The sequence below is a fragment of the Hyperolius riggenbachi genome, chromosome 1 (genome assembly GCF_040937935.1).
Source record: "Hyperolius riggenbachi isolate aHypRig1 chromosome 1, aHypRig1.pri, whole genome shotgun sequence".
NCBI lineage: Eukaryota > Metazoa > Chordata > Amphibia > Anura > Hyperoliidae > Hyperolius > Hyperolius riggenbachi.
This window is the reverse complement of record NC_090646.1, coordinates 505,193,212-505,217,869: the sequence shown is the minus strand read 5'-3', so window position 1 is coordinate 505,217,869 and position 24,658 is coordinate 505,193,212. Positions and strand designations below refer to the sequence as shown.

Below are 24,658 nucleotides of genomic sequence, written 5' to 3'. Positions count from 1 at the left end.
AAACTACGTTATGTGCCTCGCAGTGCGCAGCTTTCTTCGCATACTGATGGAACGAAAATGGCGCATGCGTCACATTTAAAAAAAACATTACTGAGCATGTGCAAACAGTACAAACGCGGCTAATAACGCTTAAAACGCACAGCATGCAGCACTTTCCAAATATTGCTACACGCAACGTGAGCACTGTGAATGTCACACATTGTGTTGCTGTGCGTTAGTCTGCATTATTACTTTTTATAACGTGAGACTTTAACGTCGCACTGTGAAAGCAGCCTTAAAGTAGAAATCCAATTTTTCTTAAAAAAAAAAAAAATCTTTACTACATTATAATACATTTTAAGTATTCTTTAAGCGGATCTCCAGCCTGTTACTTAAAATGCAGCAGCTTTCATGTAAAAGAAATTTATAGTTACCTGTGCTCGAACACTGTCATTCCAGTGAGGAGACTTGGGCGCAGCAGTAACTTCAGCGCTGTCAGAAGACCGAGCTGAAGTTACTTATAAAACACTATAATTCGGCCTCCAGCAATTGCTGGAAGCTGAATTCTTTCATTCCCTACCATCCATGACGGCCTGGAAGGGGAATAGTATTTAAAACCAATAGGAATTTGTGCAGGGGCAGGATAAGCCATACAGGCTGTATCCTGCGCCCAAGTCTCCTCTGCCGATGCCTTTCGTACGCACCTGCGCTGCCTCGTCCCTCAAAGCCATCACGAAAACCCCAAATCACCCGACTACCGGTGCGTGGCCCTCCTTCCCAAACAAAAAAACCCCAAGAATTTTACTGAAGTAAACACCTTGGAGGTTTTTTCTCCAGGTACAGCGGGGAGGTGGGGCCACCCGCTGGAATTGAGATGATTCGGGGCAGCTTAGAGGGATGAGGCAGCTGCATTTTAAGAGGCATTTTTTAACAGGCTGGAGACACGCTTTAACAAACTGTACTACAGTACATACCTTTGACCACTATGGAGCAGAGCTGATGGATATGTTACTCATTTCCAAAGTTAGAGGCAAATAAAATGCCACTTGAGCATGAACCAAAGTTACTAGCTGAGTTTGACTGGCTCATGATTTATTTGCAACACACTTGGAAAACTAGAATCTCATTGATCAGCTCTAGTTTGGAGCTGTTGATTTGTTGCAGTGCAGTCATTTTTAAGGTCTCCCAGGCAGGATGTGTACAGCTGGAGTGATTAGCCCAAATGAAAGCTCTGCAATTCTTGGAGGAGGGCCTGGGCATTAATTCTCCTGGCCTCTGTAAACATTGTCTCACTGCAGTATAGTTAGAGACAATAGGAATGGAGGAGGTACAGTATGTGAAATTAGACTGTCTATCTGGCTCAGATTTATGGGCGAGTTGCAAACCAAATAGGAAAGGCTGAACATCGTGATTTCGCATTTGTGAATGTGTTTGCAAGTTTTACCGTGAAAATTTGTGAACTTGAAATCTGTGGCAATCCCCGTTGACTTTAATGGCAGATGGACATCAAAAAAAACCTTCAGGGAATCTCTGCAGTTAAATAGGTGTACACAAACTGGGCAGTGGCATGGCGAAGGGGGATCAAGGGTGAAATGTTGCTCCAAAAATATGTATTTTACGCAGAAGCTTTTTTTTCATGTGTGAATGCCAAAAATCACATACCATATAGTTTCTATATTTTTCAAATTAAGGTCTTTAGAATGGCAGCCGTGTTTACCTACCTAAAAATTGATTGCGCAGCCGGTGTCTGAGATGCCTGAAAAATGTTGCATTTCTCTGCCCAACCATTTTAACCTGCTAACAGAATATGTAAGGCATGAAAATATTATATGAAAATATTATATGAAAATAATATATATATATATATATATATATATATATATATATATATATATATATATATATATATATATATATATATATATATATACACCAATCGAAGTAGAACCAAATGACATACTGGGTGCTGTGCTGGTGGCGGTCAGGATGGACAGGCCCATTATGGAGGGCCTTGAGTAACTGGCTTGCGCCAGGGTGATAATTTTTTGCTATTCCTCCCAGCCCCGGCAAAGACAAAGGTCAACCGAAAGGAGAGAAGCCCCCCAGGAAGCCTGTTCCTCTTGTTCTTTGTCACCACAGTTACCATTCTTGTCCTCTGACTCCTCTTCAGACTCCTCCCTGTGCCCAGGTACAGCAGATGATGACATGGCCCACTCTCCAATTTGTGACAGCATGAACTTCCACCACTTCATGCTCCTGTTCATCCATGACCCGGTCATGTACGCAGGGCACGCTCCAGAAAAAAGATGCAGACACTAGATTGGTACCATTGCCACAGACGACTTTGCCAACACTGAAGTTGCAAAGGTCACAGAGCAGACAGCAGTGCAGGTCTGGTTCGGCACAGATTCCACACAACAGCCACCCAGTCCTTATTCCCCACTGTCATCAACATGTTATCCACCTTCACTGCCCAAGTTTTGAAGACCAGATGGACCTTAGCCCCAACTCGGTGTACCAAACAATGTTTGAGTTGTCACAGCACATGCCAGTACAGGTTTGGGTTTCCATCTGTGAAAAGTATCTTCTTCCCAATACCATACACTGCGGTGTTGCAATGCCTACAAATTTTTAAAAGCTGAAGCGTACAGCAGTTCTGACAAGCCAGTTGTCAGACATTGAGCAAGGAGGCTACTTAGCAACATTTTACTCCCTTCAAACATCTAAGAGGATGGAACGCTCGCTCTGTGGCAATGACCATTAAGCTGGCAGGGTGGAAGACGGAGTGGATGACTACTGGGAACTGGGAAGAGGAGGCGTAAGGAGGAAAACAAGGAGGCTGGCTTGCGCTTTCACAGTTTATTTCTTCAATGGCTTCCTGTCACAGGGCTTTGTGATGGGACTCCAGGTGCCTGCTCAGCGAAGTTGTTCCTAAGTGGGTGCTGGTGTTCCCATTACTAATTCACTGTTGGCACAGAATGCAGATTGCTTTTGAACTGTCAGCAGCGGACACACAGAAGTATTTCCATACTAGTGAGCCTTGGTGAGCCAGTCTAGTACCACTAGAAGTAACCAGGAGTGGTGTCTGGCTGACCCCAGGTGACATCACACCCTGCTGTTTGTAGATTTGTATACAGGGGCACCGCTCAACCTTACTCACGCAAACTTTCAGTGCTGGAAATCAGGCTGCAGTCAAGATTTTCCAAAACAAAAATTCTGTACACTCCAGTGTATGAAAATCCAAAAAGCTTTATTTAGGCAAAAGGTACAGCATAAAATAGCTGCTGTTTGCCTCCTGTTCCCTGGGACCTCTTCTTGGTCTTTTCCTCCCTCTCTAAGGCTCAGTTGCTCCCTCAGAACGCTCCTGCTCCTGTTTCTTTCTTGTGAACATTCATCACCCCCATCGCTTACACTTTCCAGCTCACAGTAGGCCACAGCAGCAGGGACATTTCACCTTGTGGTGACCAGGTTTCTGTCTTCTGTGTCTCTGACTTCCTCCTATGCTCCTTCATTGGATGGCAAGAATGCTTGCATGTCACTTTAGCTCCTATGAGCAATCAAATTCGAGGGGCTGTGGTGGTAGAGTTGCAGCTGACCATAGCAGAGGAGGATGAGGAGCGTACAGGAACATCGGCAGCAGAAGAGTTGGAGAGCTGAGTAAGCCAGTCAACCACTTCTTCTGCATTCTGGGAAGTAATCACTTTCTTCTGCAGATCAAATATGCTACAGCTATGGGATGACCTTCCCTGCAGAAAACTGTGGAGGGAAATGTAATGACAGTGGCAGAGGTGACACAGGGGCAATTTCTGGCCATTTACTGTAGTAATCAATTAAAGTAGTGACATTCCACAGGGGCTTCTGCAAAAGGACCCACTATATCAATAGCAAGCTGTTCCCATGCAAAATGAGGAAATGGCACTAGATGAAGAGGCGTCGTGTGGGTTACAGCAGATTTGTAATAACTGACAGGTAACACAAGACTGAATTGCACTTAGTACTTGGGCATCCATGCTTGGCCACTAGTACAATTCACATAGTTGTTGTATTATGCATACTATTCCTTGGTGACACATGAGCGAATCGTATAAGATGCTCTTTCAAAGACTCAGGTACCAGTAATTGATGAGATCCATTGACAACATTTATCAATTAAAGACAATTCATGTTTAAAACATCCTTAGCGGTAATCCCGAGTCAGGCTTGGGTCAAAAATTGGCTGCTCAGAGCGGTAATCGCATGCCTAAGAGAGTTGTATGCAGGAGCTGCTGCAGATCTCTATGTGGTATGTTTTTTTTTCTTGTTGTTAGGGTCTAAAAGCCTGTGAAGAAAAAAAATTCACAGCTTTTAGACCCCAAATCTCAAAATAATTATAATGCCAGAGAGGTTAATCCTGTAGATTGCAACCATGACCCCGCTCCCCCCCCAGAACGTCTGAGGGCCCCACTTCCTCCTGGGGCACTGGAAGTTGGGAAAAGCCCCATGTCCATGGATTGGACAAGGGTTTTGGGAGAAGGGGGAATGCTATCAACTATCCCTGTACAAAGACTTATGAAATGCATCTGAGCCTACACAATGTGACCGTGCCTAAGGGCCTTTATACACTTACCGCATTGCATTGCGTTATTCTCTTCTACGCAGCCTGTCGCAAAGGCCATTACGGTCAATGGACAATGACACACTGCATGCGATGTGACAGAAGTGCTTCGGATAATGCAGAAGCTGCAGTGTTTTCAGTCAAAATGCTGTAGCAGTGTGTGAAAAATTAAATGCCTCCCTATCACATCCATAGGAAAAGAGATGGTAAGTAGCAGCCAAGACTCTGCTAAAAAAATATATTCAAATTATCAGTAAGTGTGACCACTTTATAAATGCAGGAATTTATGTCCCCTTCATACCATGCCTGGCAGAAGCTACTCTAACATTCCTTTCTCCCTTCTCCATAGCAACAGTTAAGCACATAGTGTGTGTCTGTACAGCGTTCATTACCTACAGTGCCACCCACAGGATCGAGCTTGAACATGATGGGTGACAACAGTGGTGCATGTGGATGCTTTTTTAGAGAAGCAATTGTTGAAACACAAATACTAAATATAAATATACTGTGTGTCTGTGTTAATCGGAAATGCCCTTAGTATATATTCAGCTTCTGTAGCAAGCAGAGTACAAAAATGTGGCTACCTATCAAGAGAATACAAATTTGTACTTAACACAGCTTTAGTTTTATTAGGCCCTGATTTACTAAACCTCAGGGTTGCAGTTTGCAATCCTTTGGATTATACCACCAACAATTGTACTTGCCAGGCAAGATAAGAACACAGTGATGATTGCTTTCCAATGCCTGGCAGGCAACTGCATTGATAAAGAAAAATGTGTTAGGCCTTGTTCACATTATAAATTGCCAGCACTATCGCAAGTGTCGAGCGATTTAATATTTTGCGCTTAGAAAAGCACTTTTGTAAGCGCTTTTGCTGAGTCATTTGTTTTATACACTTACTGTCGTCAGTCAGGAAGTGAACTCTTTGACCTAGAAATGAATAAATACAATGTATTTATTCATAAACACCCTTAGGCCTCTTTCACATTAGACAACGCGTTTCCTGCACGTGTTGAATAGGCTGAGGCGTGTAGTCTGGATGTTGCGGTATGACGCTGAGTAGCGCAGGTAGTAATTAAGCCGACGGCAAAACACAGATTCCCAACGATAAAATGCTCCCGGGTACGTTGTACCGCAACGCATCGAAACGCAGCGTCAGGTGTGAAAGGTAAAATGAAAGTCTATGGACTTTCCTTTTACCTTGTAAATGCAAAGTTTCGACTGTGTTGAAACGCTGAAAAAGGGCTCTAGTGTGAAAGAGCTCTCAGGAAATCACTATACAAAGCGCTTTTTCAAGTGCTTTGCGATTTCCCTATACCTTCCATTGAGCCAAAGCGCTCAGAAAATGGTACATGTAGCACATTTGCAATTTCAAAGAAATCATAACGCTCACATGTGAACACTCTCATAGGAAAACATTGCGCACACGCTTTTAGGGCGACTTCTAAAATCGCCAGTGCTTAAAAAAAAACAAAACACAAAAACGCTCAGTTTGAGCGAGCCCGTACTGTAGCTCCCTCCACAGCAGAAGGTGTGACTGGTACCCTGCAAATGAACAGGCATTCATGCAAACTTGTTCTTGCTGCCAAATCATTTTAACAGATCACTGTAAAGTAGGCACTAGGCTGGCAGCCTACAATCAAAATAAACAGGCGCTGCCAATTAAATACATTGTGCAAGTGAACTCTCTCTTGAAACGGACATATAAAAATGAATAGAGTAATAAAAATCCAGCACTCCTCCTGGCAGGGCCGGATTTCTGGCAAGGCCACCAAGGCCATGGCCTAGGGCGCCAGATTTTTGCCATTGTTTAGGGCGCCTCAGTGGCAGTAAGGTATTTGTAGTGCAAATGGAGTAAACTACATCAAAGCGCTGAACCGCGCTATTCATGCCGCCCTGCAGTCTCCTCTGCACTTTCCTCCACTTCCTCCTACCAGTAGACACACTCTGCTGCAAGCAGGCAGACCCAGTCTGTCCGTAACCGCCCTGCATTAGTTTGCAGATGATACGCCAGCAGCGGGCGGCCGCGGGCAGGTGAATGGCCGGGTCTGATTGCACGTGAAACACACGGCAGCGGGAGATGAAAAGTACTGGCTGTACACAAGGCACAGACAGAAGCAGCGATGGTGGTGGAGCCTCTGCCCTACCACTCTACAGCATGGTGAGATTTACAGCAAACGGGGAGTGAGCAGGGAGGTCACGATGTCCAGACTGTACTTCGGCACAGGCTGGGGAGGCTATTCTGATCCTGTTAGCAGTGGCTCTTGCCTGTTTCATATTCAACTATCCATGCACGCACTATTTCCTTCCTCCCCCGGAGGACTACTCGGCTCTCCGCCCCTCTCCTTGCCATCGTCATCGTGGTAGTAGAGTGGAGCTTAGGGAGGAGCAGAGCTGCTGAAGGAAAATAATACTGCCTGCACGGAGAGGTAAATATGAGAGAGCCTCTGAGCTGCCAGCTCTGCACAGGGGAGGGAGAATAGGGTCTGGGCTGGAAGGTAATGGAGACCGGAGTGTACAGTATCGGCAACTCTGCATTGATGATAATCAGCATTTACACCGTGCATGTGTAATCATGCTGAAGACTTTCTTCCTCCATTTGCATAGAATGGACTCTGCAGGCAGCGTCAGCAATGTGAGGCATGTGTGTCTGTGAGGCTAAGTGCACTGACAGGCTGCTCTGCAGTACGGACCTTCTGTCTGCCTGTCTTGCATTGCTGCACTCTGAAACTTCTTCACAGGAGACAAGGCAATGTTTGGGGGAGAGAACAGTGGGGGAGAGGGCAGGCTGTACTGTGTGTGAGATGTTGGAGGCCTGGTGGGGTATTGTGAAGGCAGAATGATTATGGATTTTGGCATATACTGGTAATATAACTATGGCTGTCATAAAAGTTGTACTATAGCACTATCCACCCACTCTCTTCTCTCCCTCTAGGCTAGCTCTTCTGTCCATCACTCTCACTATCTATATGCCCACTGTCCTGTCTCACTTTCTCTGCCAAACCTCTCTATGTTGCTTTCTCTATCCATTCTCTCTTCCATGCTTTGTCCGCTCTCTCTATCTGTAAACTTCTGCCAACGTATATAAAGTGTACCCAAAATAGGTACAAAATTAGATCTTTACCTAAAGAGTGGAAGCCTCAGGATCATATTGAGGCTTCCCTCCCTGCTCTGATGCCCCCCTTGCTGAGCGTGGCCCCCTGGAAGATTGGTGAGGCATTGTCTACAATCATATCAGGGCCACACATCTCTTCCATCAGTGCGGTCACACTCGTGCTGTAGGCATGGCCACGCTCATAACAGGGGAGGAGTGCAGCCCGTATGTAGAGGGGGGTTGTGCTGATTAGAGGGGGGCATCGGAGCATGGAGGGACGCCTCAATAGAATCCTGAAGCTTCCCTCTCTTTTAGGTAAATATCTCTTTTTGAACCCCAGCTTCGGCTTGGGTTCACTTTAATAACGCTGACATCTGCATTACTTCTTATAGTACATAGTCATGTCACTGACTGTTCTCAGAGATGCTGATAATGTAACCCTACCATAGTCAAAGTCTAATGTCCTACAATATTATTATATTATACCACACTGACATCTTCTGCAGCACTTTACAGAGTACATAGCCATGTCACTGACTGTTCTCAGAGGAGCTCACAATATAATCCTACCATACTCATAGTCTAATGCGCTACCATATTATTATTATTTTTATTATTATTATGTATTTATATAGCACTGACATCTTCTGCAGCACTTTACAGAGTACATAGTCATGTCACTGACTGTCCTCAGAGGAGCTCACAATCTAATTGTATCCATAGTCATAGTCTAATGTCCTTCCGTATTATTATTTATTTGAATAGCACTGACATCATCTGCAGCACTTTACAGAGTACATAGTTATTTACCCAGCTACTTGTCCTCAGAGGAGCTCAAAATGTTATCCCTACCACAGTCAGTCAAGCCAGTTTGTGGGGGACCAATTAACTTTTCTGGGATTAAGAAGGAAAATACATATGACACATCTATATGCTATATTCAAGCACATGTACAGGCTTCATTTAGTTGTGTGTGTGTGTTTTGCTTGTTTGTTTGTTTTGGGGGGGGGGGGGGGGGGTGTTTTTTTTTGGGGGGGGGGCGGCTTTCAATAGCTGGCCTAGGGTGTTGCAAAGTAGAAATCCGGCCCTGCCTCCTGGGCTCCAACTAGGCCTCATCGATATTATTTTAAATATATTGCAATCACATTTTTTTCCTCATTATAGGTTGCTTCAAATGCCCATACTACTAAAAACACAAAACATCACACCACTACAAATAGTACCAGCAATAAAAGCAACTTCTGGTCCTCTAGCTGTCAGGAATGCTAATGCTTGTAAGCCTCTCTCAGCCCAAGGGCACAGTTTACCCCAAGTTAACATAGCAGAGTAGTTGAGAGATGAAATTCCTGACAGAGATTGGGGAGAAACGTTGCTGTCTGTAGCAGCCTGTCACCGGGTATTAGCTTTTCACAAACTTGAAGCAAGAAGTATTTCCAGTGATCATCATCCCCAGTTTATGCCACTTTAGCTTTCCCAAGCATAGTCACAGAGGGAGGCTTTCCAGTGCTTAGACAACTGCAATATTTCATAATGCACAGTAGTGCCAGAGCAACACCGTCTGGCTGAGGTATAGCAAACATGTATGGCAAAGTTTATTATACAAATCCTCTATGACAGTACTGAAACCACAAAGCTTCTCTCATACTTACTGTTACATATTAGAGGTGTAGAGGAGTGAATCTCTCACACACGGATAATCGCTCTTTGTGACTGCGAGTGCCAACTTTTATCCTTCTGTAATCCCCACACAGGAAAGTTAAGAATCCGTTTGTTTCTGGGCCCCATGTTTAGAGCAGCTGATGTATCATAGTGTTACAGGCAGGCTGAAGGCAGAGTCTGCAGTGTGCTATTATCCCTGCTGAGGGGTGGAGCTGCGTATTAGAAAAGATTCAGCTGTGCCCTTTCATTAGCTAATACAGATTATCTCCATCCAGGTATAGAAAGTCATTTCCTGGCCTTGCAGAGCACAAACCCCACTGATTATTTCTCTCAGTATTGGAACATCATGTAGTATTATTTCAACCTGTTTTTTTTTTAATTAAGATTTATGTTCAGTCCTGACAATCAGTGAATGCTAAAACAAAATAGACAAGACAAAAAAACATTAATATTGTGCTTTTCTCCTGGTGGACTCAAAGCACCAGAGCTGCAGCCACCAGGGTGCGCTCAGTATTGTAACAAATTGTAACTGTGATGATCACAAGCTGAAAGAACTTGCCAAACAGAACAAAGTATTGGGTTTAACTGTTTCAATGCTGTTCTGCTACAAAAAAAATTTGTGATAGGTTTAAAGGGGAACTGAAGAGAGAGGTATATGGAGGCTGTCATGTTTATTTCCTTTTAGACAACACCAGTTGCCTGGCAGCCCTGCTGATCCTCTGCCTCTAATACTATTAGCCATAGCCCCTGAACAATCATGCAGCAGATCAGGTGTTTCAGTGGTTCAGACTTATAAGTCTGATCTGACAAGACTAGCTGCATGCTTGTTTCTGGTTTTCATCAGATACTACTGCAGAGAAATAGACCAGCAGGGCTGCCAGGCAACTGGTATTGATTAAAAGGAAATAAACATGACAGCCTCCATATACCTCTCTCTTCAGTTCCCCTTTAAGGCTGTAATTATTTTAGAGCAAAGAAGATCTGCTGAGTTTCAGTCCACTTTATCTATCCCTAAAGAAACTCATGCAAACATGGGACAATCATATAAACTCAATGCAGATGGCATCATGCTTAAGATTCAAACTTGGAACCCTAACATTGCAAGGCAACAGTGCTATTCAGTACGCCACCGTATATTTGTTAGATTTGTTATTCATTTTAGAGGTTTTATCTAAACTAACTTCTAACCTATTTAAAACATCTAATAGTGTATGCATCCCTTAAAGCAATTCTGAAGCATCAAAAAATATAAAAGCCTAGATACTTACCTCAATGGTGGGAGGCCTACATATAACAGTGGGATGCGAAAGTTTGGGCAACCTTGTTAATCGTCATGAGTTTCCTGTATAAATCGTTGGTTGTTACGATAAAAAATGTCAATTAAATATATCATATAGGAGACACACACACAGTGATATTTGAGAAGTGAAATGAAGTTTATTGGATTTACAGAAAGTGTGCAATAATTGTTTAAATAAAATTAGGCAGGTGCATAAATTTGGGCACCACAAAAAAAAATTAAATCAATATTTAGGAGATCCTCCTTTTGCAGAAATTACAGCCTCTAAATGCTTCCTGTAGGTTCCAATGAGAGTCTGGATTCTGGTTGAATTTTGGACCATTCCTCTTTACAAAACATCTCTAGTTCTTTCAGGTTTGATGGCTTCCGAGCATGGGCAGATCTCTTTAACTCACACTACAGATTTTCAATTATATTCAGGTCTGGGGACCAAGATGGCCATTCAAGAACGTAGTACTTGTTGCTCTGCATGAATGCCTTAGTGGATTTGGAGCAGTGTTTAGGGTCGTTGTCTTGTTGAAAGATCTAGCCCCAGCGCAGCTTCAGCTTTGTCACTGATTCCTGGACATTGGTCTCCAGAATCTGCTGATACTGAGTGGAATCCATGCATCCCTCAACTTTGACAAGATTCCCAGTCCCTGCACTGGCCACACAGCCCCACAGCATGATGGAACCACCACCATAATTGACTGTAAGTAGCAGGTGTTTTTCTTGGAATGCTGTGTTTTTCCTCCATGCATAATGCCCCTTGTTATGCCCAAATAACTCAATTTTAGTTTCATCAGTCCACAGCACCTTATTCCAAAATGAAGCTGGCTTGACCAAATGTGCTTTAGCATACCTCAAGCTCCTCTGTTTGTGCTGTGGGCGGAGAAAAGGCTTCCTCTGCATCACTCTCGCAAACCGCATCTCCTTGTGTAAAGTTCGCCGAATGGTTGAACAATGCACAGCGACTCCATCTTCAGCAAGAGGATGTTGTAGGTCTTTGGTGCTAGTCTGTGGGTTGACTCTGGCTGTTCTCTCCATTTGTCGCTTTTCTTGCTCTGCCACTTTGAGCCTTAACTTGAACTGAGCCTGTGGTCTTCCATTTCCTCAATATGTTCCTAACTGTGGAAACAGACAGCTGAAATCTCTGAGACAGCTTTCTGTAGCCTTCCCCTAAATCATGCTCGTGAACAATCTGTCTTCAGGTCATTTGAGAGTTGTTTTGAGACCCCCATGCTGCTACTCTTTAGAGAAAATTAAAAGAGAAGGGAAACTTACAATTGACCTCTTTAAATACTCTTTCATAATTTGATTCACCTGTGTATGTAGGTCAGGGGTCACTAAGCTTACCAAGCCAATTTGAGTTCCAATAATTAGTTCTAAAGGTTTTGAAATCAAAAGGACAACAGTGCCCACATTTATGCACCTGCCTAATTTTATTTAAACAATTATTGTGCACTTTCTTGTAAATCCAATAAACTTCATTTCACTTCTCAAATATCACTGTGTCTCTCCTATATGATATATTTAACTCATATTTTTTTATCGCAACAACCAATGATTTATACAGGAAAATCATGACGATTAACAAGGTTGCCCAAACTTTGGCATCCCACTGTAGTTCAGAGGTCTCCCAGTTCCTACTCTAGCCCATTAATATAGTGCTGGGTCCAATTTAACCCAGTACGGATGTTTTACCCAGAAGATGAAGATGGACCCAGCACTGGATTGGTTGGCTGGAGATGGATCATTAAAGCCTCTGGTCTGTTCAGAGGCTTCTCAGGTCAGTATCTAACATTTATATATTCTTTGATGCTTCAGGATTATTTTAAGGAACCATCACCTGCACGCTGGATCCAGAAAACGTTATTCCAATTACGTGAATCCAAAGGATACTCATCACCTGGCAAGTGAGAAAAAGTTAGCACCCATGTTTATACGGTTTCTTTTTTCTGAAAATAAAGAAAGGAAAATAAACACCCTTAGCTTAACATTAAAATAAAAAGGTGCCAATGGTAGCGGTTACCTAATTCAGCGCTAATCTACTTTAGGGGCCCCAACAGGAAACCTCGTAGGGCAATTCAGGTAATGTGATTGGGTGGCACCCTCTCAAAGTGCTAGGTTTCCAACCAGCTGTGGTAAATGACTCCCACACTATTCAGCCAATCAAAATGCTTTGTGCTGAAGAGGGTGCTGTGACTGGAGAATTGCTCCCTATGAGGTTTCATGCTGGTTCCCCTAAACTAGACTAGCGCTCCTAATTCAACCATTATGATTGGGAAAAGAATGGTGTATACATACAGAGCTCTTTCACCAACCTTTACCGGAAACCACAATGAATGTGCTTGTGTAAATGCTTCTGTCTTCTATTGGAATAAGCAACACTAGGAAAGTCTTGCCTCCATAAAACATACATTACGGACCATTCCATGATCACATAGCATTAAAAAAAAATCTTTCAGCAGACTGCCTAGCTGACAGCTACATAATTCCTGGAGACACCTTACAAATAAAGACCGGTCCTAAGATCTTACCAACAGTGTACATCTCGTGAATAGACTGGGCAGACACATTAAATCAACATTCATATGAACTTAAAAGCTTATCCAAGTACATACCACTTTGTCCTGTACGTTGTTCATTGCTGAAGCCCACAACCATGCGTTAACCAGAGGGAAAATACAGGCTAATGTTTTTGTCCGGATGTGCTGTAGTCCACAAGGTGACTTGAGCGTATAGTTTGAAATGTTTTGCAGCCCACAAAGTGAAGCATGTGACTTGTGCGATGGGACTTCTGGTCCAATCACTGTAAATGACATACATCTGAGCAACACACCACAGGTGCAACGTTTGTCAGTCTGACTCTGTAGAAGGCAGTGTGCCAATGTTAAATTTAGAATGGCTTATAAGGCATGTCAATAGAGGGGTGAGAGATGACACTGATACAGTCTAACCTCACAGTCAGGGTCTGAGAAAGGGCCTTGATTTCCAACTCGTTGTGTGTTTGAAATACCTCAATAGATCAAATGAACTTGCTTTAGATGCCCAAGAGGAAGTATACTGTCTGCCATTTCTGTCATTGTATGTTGTACTTCAAGAACAGTTTTGCAACATTTATTTGTTCATAATGGTTAATATTTTAATGTACACAAGAGTACGTGTATGTTAATTAGCAGTACACAGTTTTGTGCATTGCATGTGTGTACTTTTTTCAGTACATAGATTTAAATTACCTGGCTGGCTCCTGTAGCACCATTTCCTATAGAGACAGAAAGCTGTACAAACTCCTTCCTCTATCCCATTTCCTACATGAATCATGTCAAAGCTTTGCTTCCCATGCCTTATGGTTCATGCCCAATGTGGTAACGGGGCAAAGCAGGCAATTTGAGCAGCTTTTCCATAAAATGGGCACTGCCTAGACAGCAATGTTTACTGCGGATAGATTTTGGCAAACTCCACTTCAAACTCCTTGACTGTATGACAATTCTTACTGGGAGATTGGGGCAAGTATGCTAGCTGAACCATGAGGGGACTAGCAAGGGAAGAGAAACTTTCTGTTAACCTACCTGTAAATAAATATCATAGCCCTTCATACAGTATAAAGAGAAGGCAGTGGCACCTTCTAGAGATAGTCAATGAGACACTAATAACTCCAGTATGCATGCAAATGTAATGCAAATTGTTTGCAGCTTGGTATTGCTCTAATCAGAACTGGCAGAAAGAGCAATTAACAGGCCCAACACCAAACTCCATAGTTTGCATCCAAGCTGGAACTGTTAGCATCTCTCTGACCCTTTCAAACACCTACTTATGAGTGTGTGGAACAAAACAAGCAGCATTGCCAAATTTAGTTGACACGATGCATTCATAGACTACAGGAATTGGGCCACTGGCTACTTGCTCTCCTACAGCTTACACAGGAAGCATAGGTCTCATTGACTGGTACTTATAATGGTGCTTGGCCTGGGCATGTAGCTTACTATACCCAAATGTTTACTATATGAGAGTTTACTATAACAAGATTATACTGTATAAATAAAAAATAATAATACTACTAATAATAATACTGTAAGAGGAAACCGACAAATAGGGCAAAAAACAAACAAGGCAAATGTATCACTTTCACCAGTTGGGACCGCTGCACGCAACATCACACCGTGGAAAGCACAGTGTTACTGTATGTCAAACACATAGGTTTCCAGTCCAGTATACCACTTTTCACCATATACCACTAGAAGGTAAAAATCTGCTTGGCTCATGTAGGTCACAGCACTCCGCTGCTCTGTACCCCTCCCTCCTGCACTCACTGATAAAGACTTGAGGTAATCCTCTGTGTACCTGAACAGCGTTTTATTTTCCTTTTAAAGACGCTTTGATAGTATTCTCATGTGGCTCTCTATTGCTGAGATGCTGCTGTGAGCAATGCTCACAGATGTATGCAGGTGCCAATTACAGTAGCTCCAGCTGCTGTGAAGTCCGACATCCAATCACTGTCCTCGTGTGGCAAACATTAGGTTAGGACACAGATCCTGCTAGAAAATGAAGACAGATGTAATATGCAAGAATTTTGCTTCCTTGGAAAAAGGAATAGTAGCGAATGTATTAAAATCCTGTGTCTAAAGAACCTTGCTTGGGGAAATCATTTGAAGAACAGTGTTTCCATTTTTAATGTACTAACACATGAATTTAGGATATATGATCAAACAAACCCCCTTTTAACTACAGAAAATATATAATGGTGGCCATACACGGTACAATAAATACGTTTGATTTTCCCTTTTTTTTTATCTAAACGATCGAATAAAAGTCGAAAATTATTTTTTTTTCGATCAAGAAATTCAAACAATTATTGTTTTTTCAAGAAAAATCTGATCGGACATGCTGGAAAAATTTTGATGATTGTGTGTGCAATTGTATCATGTATGTTAAATTGTATGAAAAGATTTTGTTACAAATAAAGATAAAAAAAATTTGAAACATTTCTATTGTTAAAAATAACATGATTGAAGATGTAATGCTTATTTCTTTGCTGTAATCATTGTAGTGTTTGTTTTCCCCCCAAAAAATGGTGCGTTTATATAGCAAATAAATAGAAAGGCTTATTATGAGGGGGAAATCTCTGTCTCCACTTCGGTGTCTTCTTTTAGCCAGTCTCTCTCAATGGGTTCCCTTGTAGTCTCCAATTTCCACTTTTGGTTCTATCTCTGTTTGTCCTGTGGATGTCTTTGCTTCCCCCCCCCCTCTGGTTCTTTAATGCGGATTCTCTTGTACTCGGTTTCTGTCTGCTGTGTGTGTTGTAAGTTTTTTACGTATATATGTTTGTGACCGAACTGTGTTTCTTTGTGTGCACTTTGTCTCTCTCTCTCTGTGACAGCTTATGTTTTCCTTGTGTTCACTTATTTTCCTTTTGGAATGTCTCTGTGCCGGTTCAGAGTCTTTCTATGTGGCCTCTATGGCACCCTTCTGCCAGTGGTGTACATACTTTTGTGAATGATTGTAACAATTCCTGTTAAGTTTGTCTGCTGCATGTAGCAATGTACAATATATTATCAGTTTATGCAGGTGCAAGGTGGTATGGCATGAAGAAGATGTAGAGGATGGCTAAAGTACAGGCATGTTTGTATTGAAAGAAAACATTTTTCATTACTGTTAATGTTGGGTGTCACAACATAAGGTAACAACATGAGGTAAAATACAGCTCAAGCTGAAAAAAAAAGGTTCCGGTTGGAAAAAAAAACAATCCCTTCCAATCGATTAAACCATTAGATCGAATACTTTATATTTTCTTTCAATCTTTTTTCTCAATTTGAATTTTCGGCATATTCGATCATTTTCCCCAGATTTTCAGCCTAATCGAACACTCGTGTATGGTACCTCGAAAACAATGCATTTTTTTATCTAACGGGATAATCGAACAAATGTATCTACTCGAAAAAAAAAAGAAAAAAAAATTGTTCTATTTCTAGAAATATAAAAGGCTGTAAAGTAATTTCCATCATGATCCCAATGTATGCACCCATCTGCATGACCAGTGTTTGAAAAGGAAACAGGGAGGTGCAATAAATATCATGGTAGACATTGGCACAGGGCTCTATGGGGGATCAGGTGGACCTGTACTTGCACAGCTGCAGTCCATGGTTTTTCAAGATCAGTAGTCTCATGACCATACCCCATTGTGAGGCAGGCGACTGAAAGCTGGGTTTTATTTTTATTAAGAATTGTAATGGGGCTTTAAAGCACACCTGAATTGGGACAAAGGAAAGTGTATTTTTACTTACCTGGAGCTTCTTAAAGGGACTCCGAGCAGTGCAGAAACTATGGAAAGATGCATATCATTTTAAAGCTCTCTTTCTCCTGATATATAAACCACCACCCTACGTCTTTTAGTTTTCGTTATTTTCGCGATTGAAATTGCCGCGGCCGCGATTTCGATCGCGAAAATAGAGAAAACTAAAAGGCGTAGGGCGACGATTTAGGTGTCGTCACAAAGAGGAGAAAGAGAGCTTTAAAATGATATCCATCAAGCCATAGTTATATTGTATTACACAGGACGACACTTTCCCTAGTGTCAGCAGCTCCATTCTGCTGAATGCAGCTGCTGACTTTGACAAAAAGTCGCCCTGTGTAATACAATATAACTATGGAAAGATGGATATCATTTTAAAGCTCTCTTTCTCCTCTTTCTGACGACACCTAAATCGTTGCCCTATGCCTTTTAGTTTTCTCTATTTTCGCGATCGAAATCGCGGCCGCGGCAATTTCAATCCCGAAAATAGCGAAAACTAAAAGGCGTAGGGTAGCGGTTTATATATCGTTGGAAAGAGGAGAAAGAGAGCTTTAAAATGATGTGCATCTTTCCATAGTTTCTGCACTGCTCGGAGTCCCTTTAAAGCCCCTTGTAGTCTGTCAGGTATCTCTGTGTCCTTTCTTATGTGCACCCTCAGAAAGGTCTGCAACCAAAGCTCTAGTCACAGCTACTGCGCATGTGCAGTCCCCCCTCTTTGCACTCATGACACCAGGAGCATTTTGTGTGATACAGTTCTTTTGAGAACCACGCAATCACAAAATGCTCCCTGTGATGAAAGCAGGATCGAGGAGGTGCACTGAGGAGATCTCACATATGCAGCAGCTGCAACTAGAGCTCCAGTGGCAGATCTGTCCTGGCAATTCAAATAGTATTCAGTGGAAAAGGGCCCTAACTGCTGCATAAGTAATAACATTTGTAACAAGCTGTTCTCCCACAAGACTCAAAGCACATAGCTTGTCCAGTTCAGGAATTTGTAGATTATGTCTGAGGACAAAAGTTAAGAGTGTTAACACCAGACAAAACACAGGAGGTAATTTAGGCACCCCCATAGACTGCAATTTTAATAACAGCAGTGTCTGGTGTATAATTTGAGTGCTGGACATAGCCCAATGTATGTTGAAAGATACCAGAGCTGAAATTAAAGACTTTACTTACCTGGGGCTTCCTCCAGCACCCATAGGTTTGCATGTCCCTTGCTGTCCTCCCAATCCTCCTCCTAAGAGGTTTCTGCCTGCTACAGCAGCCAAGTTGCCCAAGTCACGTACTACTGCACATGTGCTGGCCTGTCCTTGATTGCATTCCTGTTGCCGGGAGCGCTCTGCGCATGTGCACTATGTCAAACCAAGTAGCCGTGCATGTGCAAAACGCTCTTGCCCACAGGAATGCGATCAAGGACGCAATCAGTCGCTACTTGGCTGCTGTAGTGGGCCGAACAGCTGGGCAAGGAGCATGACCATGATGACAGCGAGAGACATACAAGCCTGGAAGAAGCCCCTGAAGTAAAAAGTCTTTAATTTAGGCTCTGGTATCCTTTAAAGGGATGGGTAGTGTTAGGCGTAGGGTATTAGGTGTAGCTAGGAGAAGGACTTCTGTTAGGTGGCGGCAGAAGCCTAGTAGATTATTCTCAGTATTTCCAATCGAAGCTACTAAAAACAGCACCAGAGAATTCAGTGCAGTCGGAGCTGCCATAGGCTGTAATAGGAATCAGAGCTAAAGCGGTGCTCAGACAGCAATTCAGGCGCGGTTAAAAAAAAAAGTGCCCAAATTACTATAAAAACAGCATAATTACGTATTTCCTCCACTGCCCACGGTGACCTGGAGGGAGCATAGTAATTAACATTGCAGGGACTTTTGCAGGAGCAAGGCAAGCCGTTTATCAGTTTTACCCTAATTTCAATCCGGATTAAATCACGTTGAGGGATGAAGCTGTCCTATGTGGTAGTAAGTCCCATAGGTTAAGAGCAGAATGACAGAAGACTCGTTCCAAAGGAAGACCTTTGTGAATGTATAACTTGTGAACTGTATTATGTAGAACTTACACTTGTGAAGTAATTTAACCAGAAAACCATTCATACAGCTATCCAACAGAAAATGTAAATGAACACAGTCAAGTGAGTTTGCAGGTAAAAGTACATTTTATTAAGAAACATTAGTACATATATTCATTGGGTTTAAGGAAATGTTTAACCCATTTAAATCTCACAGTATATAAAGTATCATGTGACTCAAATGTAACTGTTCAGTACAATATTCTAAAACATATCATAGATGCACAACACAAACAGACATAGCAAAAGTGTATTTATAAAGGTTCTTAATGAGGATATCTCAGTTTAGCACTGTGTTGGGATTGTTGGTGCACAGGGCATTATGGGGAAACAAAATGGTTTCTGAATGGATACTCAATTGGACTTGTTCTGCTTTAAGCTTTAAAATTAGCACAACAGAGACACCAAGGGAAGTGATGTTTAGGGCAATGCCACACAGGCTAGTAATTATTCACTCATCATACCAAGTAGTTGCTGGAGGCTAGGAACATACACTTAAATACACTGAAGTCTAGTTGCAGCTACTAGTTGCCCAGACTCAGTCGTCCATGCAACGTGGTCCTTACCTGCTTCCTTCTAATGCTGTCTGGTGGAGGTTACTTCTAGATGGCAGAAGAACATGTTTTATAATAGTTTACATCTCTTCCTTATCCTGATAGCAACACTCTCCGTGTATCTTAACCACTTCCCAACTGAGGGGTTTTACCCCTTGACCACCAGAGCAATTTTCACCTTTCAGCGCTCCTTCCATTCATTCGTCTATAACTTTATCATTACTTATCACAATGAAATGAACTAGATCTTGTTTTTTTCGCCACCAATTAGGCTTTCTTTAGGTGGGACATTATGCCAAGAATTATTTTATTCTAAATGTGTTTTAATGGGAAAATAGGAAAAAAATGTGGGAATTTTTTTTATTTTTCAGTTTTCAGCCTTTATAGTTTTTAAATAATGCATGCTACTGTAATTAAAACCCATAAAATGTATTTGCCCATTTTTCCCGGTTATAAAACCGTTTAAATTATGTCCCTATCACAATGTTTGGCGCCAATATTTTAATTGGAAATAAAGGTGAATTTTTTTCAGTTTTGCGTCCATCCCTAATTACAAGCCCATAGTTTATAAAGTGTTATACCCTCTTGACATAAATATTTAAAAAGTTCAGTCCCTAAAGTAACTATTTATGTATTTTTTTTTTAATTGTAATTTTTTTTTTTTTATTACAAAAAAAAAATTGGGGAGTGTGGGAGGTAAGGAGTTAATTTTTTGTGTAAAACTAATTTATTTGTATGTGAAAAATGCTTTAGGGTGTAGTTTTACTATTTGGCCACAAGATGGCAACAGTAACTTTTTGTTTAATGCGACCTGCAAGCGTCCTTCCGGACGCTTGCAGGAAGTACTAGGAGGCTGTGAAATTTTTTTTCCCACAATGATCGCGCTGCTTATCGGAGAAGCAGCGGATCATTGCGGGGCTTAGATCAACGAACGGGAATGGATTTTCCCGTTCATTGATCTCCGGGCGAGCAGCCGGTGGCGTGTTTACGAGCGGGAGTGCGCGCTAGAGCGAGCAGGAGCGCGGGCAGCGGCGAGAGCGCTGAAAGTACAGATTTCTCCGTCCCTGGTGGTGAAAGAATGGAAAAAGGGACGGAGAAATTCGTACGCGTGGGGGTAAAGTGGTTAAAGAGGAACGGTCGCAAAAATCTTAAAAATTTAAAAACACATACAAATAAGACGTACATTTCTCCTAGAGTAAAATGAGCCTTAAATTAGTTTTCTATGTTGCTGTCACTTACAGTAAGTAGTAGAAATCTGACAGAACCAACAGATTTTGGATTAGCCCATCTTCTCATATGGGGGTTCTTAGGGTCTTCTTTATTTTTAAAAGCACTTAGTGCATGGAAGTTGCACCGTCCCCAACTGCCAAAATAGTGTACGGTGAGCAGGGAGGCTGGCCTGCATCTTTGTAGTAATCATTTTCAGGGAATGTCTTTATAAAGAATAAAGGGCCATGGTGAGAATCCCATATAGAGAGATGGACTAGCCCAAAATCTGTCGGTAATGTCAAATTTCTATTACCTACTGTAAGCAACATAGGAGAGAAGTAATTTATGTCTCATTTTAGTCTGGGAGAAATGTACTTATTTGTATGCGTTTTAAATGTTAAAGAGACTCCGTAACAAAAATTGCATCCTGTTTTTTTATCATCCTACAAGTTCAAAAAGCTATTCTAATGTGTTCTGGCTAACTGCAGCACTTTATACTATCACTGTCTCTGTAATAAATCAATGTATCTTTCCCCTGTCAGACTTGTCGGCCTGTGTCTGGAAGGCTGCCAAGTTCTTCAGTGTTGTGGTTCTGCTATGAACTCACCCTTCCAGGCCCCTCTCTGCACACTGCCTGTGTGTTATTTAGATTAGAGCAGCTTCTCTCTTCTCTTACAAGCTGGATAAATCGTCCTCTGAGCTGGCTGGGCTTTCACATACTGAGGAATTACAAACAAGGGCAAAGCTGTTTGCAGGAAGAAAAGAGCAGCCTGAAACTTCAGTGCATGGGGGAAAGAAACACACAAATGATCTCTTGAGATTCAAAAGGAATGCTGTATACAGCCTGCTTGTGTATGGATGTATTTTTCTATGTGTGGACATACTGTACATCAACCTACTTCCTGTTTTGGTGGCCATTTTGTTTGTTTACAAACAAACTTTTAAAAACTGTTTTTAACCACTTTTAATGCGGCGAGGAGCGGCGAAATTGTGACAGAGGGTAATAGGAGATGTCCCCTAACGCACTGGTATGTTTACTTTTGAGCGATTTTAACAATACAGATTCTCTTTAAATGTTAATGGGAACCTAAACTGACATGGATATGGATTTTCCCTCTTAAAATAATACCAGCTGCCTGACTCTCCTGCTGATCCAGTGTTTCTAATACTTTTAGCCACAGCCCCTCAACAAGCATGCAGATCAGGTGTTCTGACTGAAGTCAGACTGGATTAGCTGCATGCTTATTTTAGGTGTGAAATTAAGGGCCCAGTTCCACTTGTGCAGTGGGAATCGCCGCAGTAAAAATTCGCATGCGGATGCTAATTTTGCATGTGGTTATATGCAAATTTTCATGCGAATTCGCATACGATTTCGCATGGAGGATGATGTATGCAAATTTAACCATGGCAGTGCCTGTGTGCTTTTCCATCGATTCCATGCGAATTCGCATGAAAATTCGCATACCAATACCGCAGGCGAATTCCCTATTAAATACATTATTGCGATTTGCATAGTGGTATGCGGTATACAAATTCTGATGGCTCTGCCGTACAGATTTTTTCTGCACAGAAAAACACAAAGGAATCCTGACAAGTGGAAACAGTCCCATCCACTTGTATTTGCAAAACGTCCCCTGGGGGGTACTCACCTCGGGTGGGGGAAGCCTCAGGATCCTAATGAGGCTTCCCACGCCGTCCTCCGTCCCACGGGGGTCTCGCTGCAGCCCTCCGTACAATGGTGACGTCAATATTTACCTTCCCGGCTCCTGCGCAGGCGCTCTGACGGCTATCGGCTCCGAAGTAGGCGGAAATACCCAATCGCCGTCGGGTCCGCTCTACTGCGCAGGAGCAAGCCTCCGGCGTCTGCACAGTAGAGTGGACCCGACTGAGATCGGGTATTTCCATCTACTTCAGAGCCGAAAGCAGCCACAGCGCCCCCCGCTGGAGTCTGCAAAGGTAAACATTGAATTCACAGTCGGGTCTGTCGGCCGCTATTCGGAGGGCTGCAGCAAGACCCCCGTGGGACAGAGAACGGCGTGGGAAGCCTCATTAGGATCCCGAGGCTTCCCCCACCCGAGGTGAGTACCCCCCAGGGGTGTTTTTTGATGTTACAGAGTCTCTTTAAAGCAAGAAGGTGCTTACACTAACTAAAAACACAGAATACAGCAATATGCAAAATGACAGCACATGTACTGTGTGTGTGAAAGGAATGTATTCACCCAGAAAACCTTACTCTTGGCAATTTTATTTGGCATTTCTGTTAATGAGGTCCAAAAAAAAAAAAAAAAAAAGAAAGAAAAGACAAACAAAACTGTGAGCAAGCTTATTAAAATCATTCTAGACCTCAAACCACCAGAGCAAATTGTATGTATTATATCTCCTTTTATTTTAATGAATATTAAAAATATTGATATACTGGACAATGCATAAAACCTTGTATTTGTATGGTTCACTATAATCAGATGCATCCCTTCATTGACCATATTGTAAATTCTATGTAGAAGCAGGCAAGTGTTATGCCTGTGTTAGCCATCAGTAAAAGCAAAAGTTTTAATCAATAGTATCATCTTTATTCAAAACTTCTTGCGTATATTCTATAATCTACATGAAAGACTGGTCTGAGTAATGGCAGTAAAGCAGGGCTGTGGAGTCGGTCCAAAAATCCACCGACTCAGACTCCTCAGTTTAGGATTCCACTGACTCCTCTAATTTGCATATTACAATTTTGTTGATTAAAAGTATGTAACGTGAAATTAGTCTCTTAACTGCCAACGCTTAGGAATTTTACAAGACAACTGAAGTGAGAAGGATATGTAGACTACTATATTTATTCCCTTTAGACTAAAACTAGTCCTTGGTAAGAGTACTTGTAAAAGGTACAGACTGGAACAAAGAACATCTATCAGGCCCTAGGCCAAGGGTCTGCAACCTTTAAGACATAAAGAGCCACTTGGACCCGTTTCCGAAAAGTGAAAAAAAACTGGGAGCCGCAAAACCATTATAAAACAAATCCAACACTGCACAAATCGTTAGCAGATATGACCCCGATATGCACAAATCGCTAGCAGATATGACCCCAATATGCACAAATCGTTAGCAGATATGACCCCGATATGCACAATCTTTCAGCAGATCTGACCCCAATATGCACAATCCTTCAGCAGATCTGACCCCAATATGCACAATCCTTCAGCAGATCTGACCCCAATATGCACAATCCTTCAGCAGATCTGACCCCAATATGCACAATCCTTCAGCAGATCTGACCCCAATATGCACAATCCTTCAGCAGATCTGACCCCAATATGCACAATCCTTCAGCAGATCTGACCCCAATATGCACAATCCTTCAGCAGATCTGACCCCAATATGCACAATCCTTCAGCAGATCTGACCCCAATATGCACAATCCTTCAGCAGATCTGACCCCGATATGCACAATCCTTCAGCAGATCTGACCCCAATATGCACAATCCTTCAGCAGATCTGACCCCGATATGCACAATCCTTCAGCAGATCTGACCCCGATATGCACAATCCTTCAGCAGATCTGACCCCGATATGCACAATCCTTCAGCAGATCTGACCCCAATATGCACAATCCTTCAGCAGATCTGACCCCAATATGCACAATCCTTCAGCAGATCTGACCCCAATATGCACAATCCTTCAGCAGAAGAAAGCATGAAAAGAAAAACCCATTTACTCACCTAGTCAGAAGACCTCCTGTCCCGATCCTCTGGTCCCGACCTCCGGTCCCGACCTCCTTGTGGCGTGCAACTCCCACGATCCTCGTCCTTCCCGACGTCACGTCCTGCCTGCATTACACTGCAGGGCTACGGGAAAATGGCCGCCCTGCACTGCACCGGTCCGGCGGCCTCTCTGATAGGCTGCTGGCCAGTGACAGCACACATCACACACGCGCCGCA

General features: G+C 42.5%; 1 protein-coding gene across 2 annotated transcripts in view; it reads right to left on the bottom strand.

Moving 5' to 3' along the window:
- RIMBP2 (RIMS binding protein 2) overlaps positions 1-13,318 on the bottom strand; it is a 591,563-nt gene extending 578,245 nt beyond the window's left edge. The window contains exon 1 of one of the 2 annotated variants that reach the window (XM_068243476.1): positions 13,230-13,318. In XM_068243476.1, coding sequence (XP_068099577.1) covers positions 13,230-13,253 — 24 coding nt within the window. In that variant the 5' untranslated portion in view covers positions 13,254-13,318. Of the gene's footprint in view, positions 1-9,316; positions 9,482-13,229 lie in introns of those variants that run through there. The other variant, XM_068243541.1, reaches the window with a different exon arrangement.
- Positions 13,319-24,658: the final 11,340 nt, after the last annotated feature.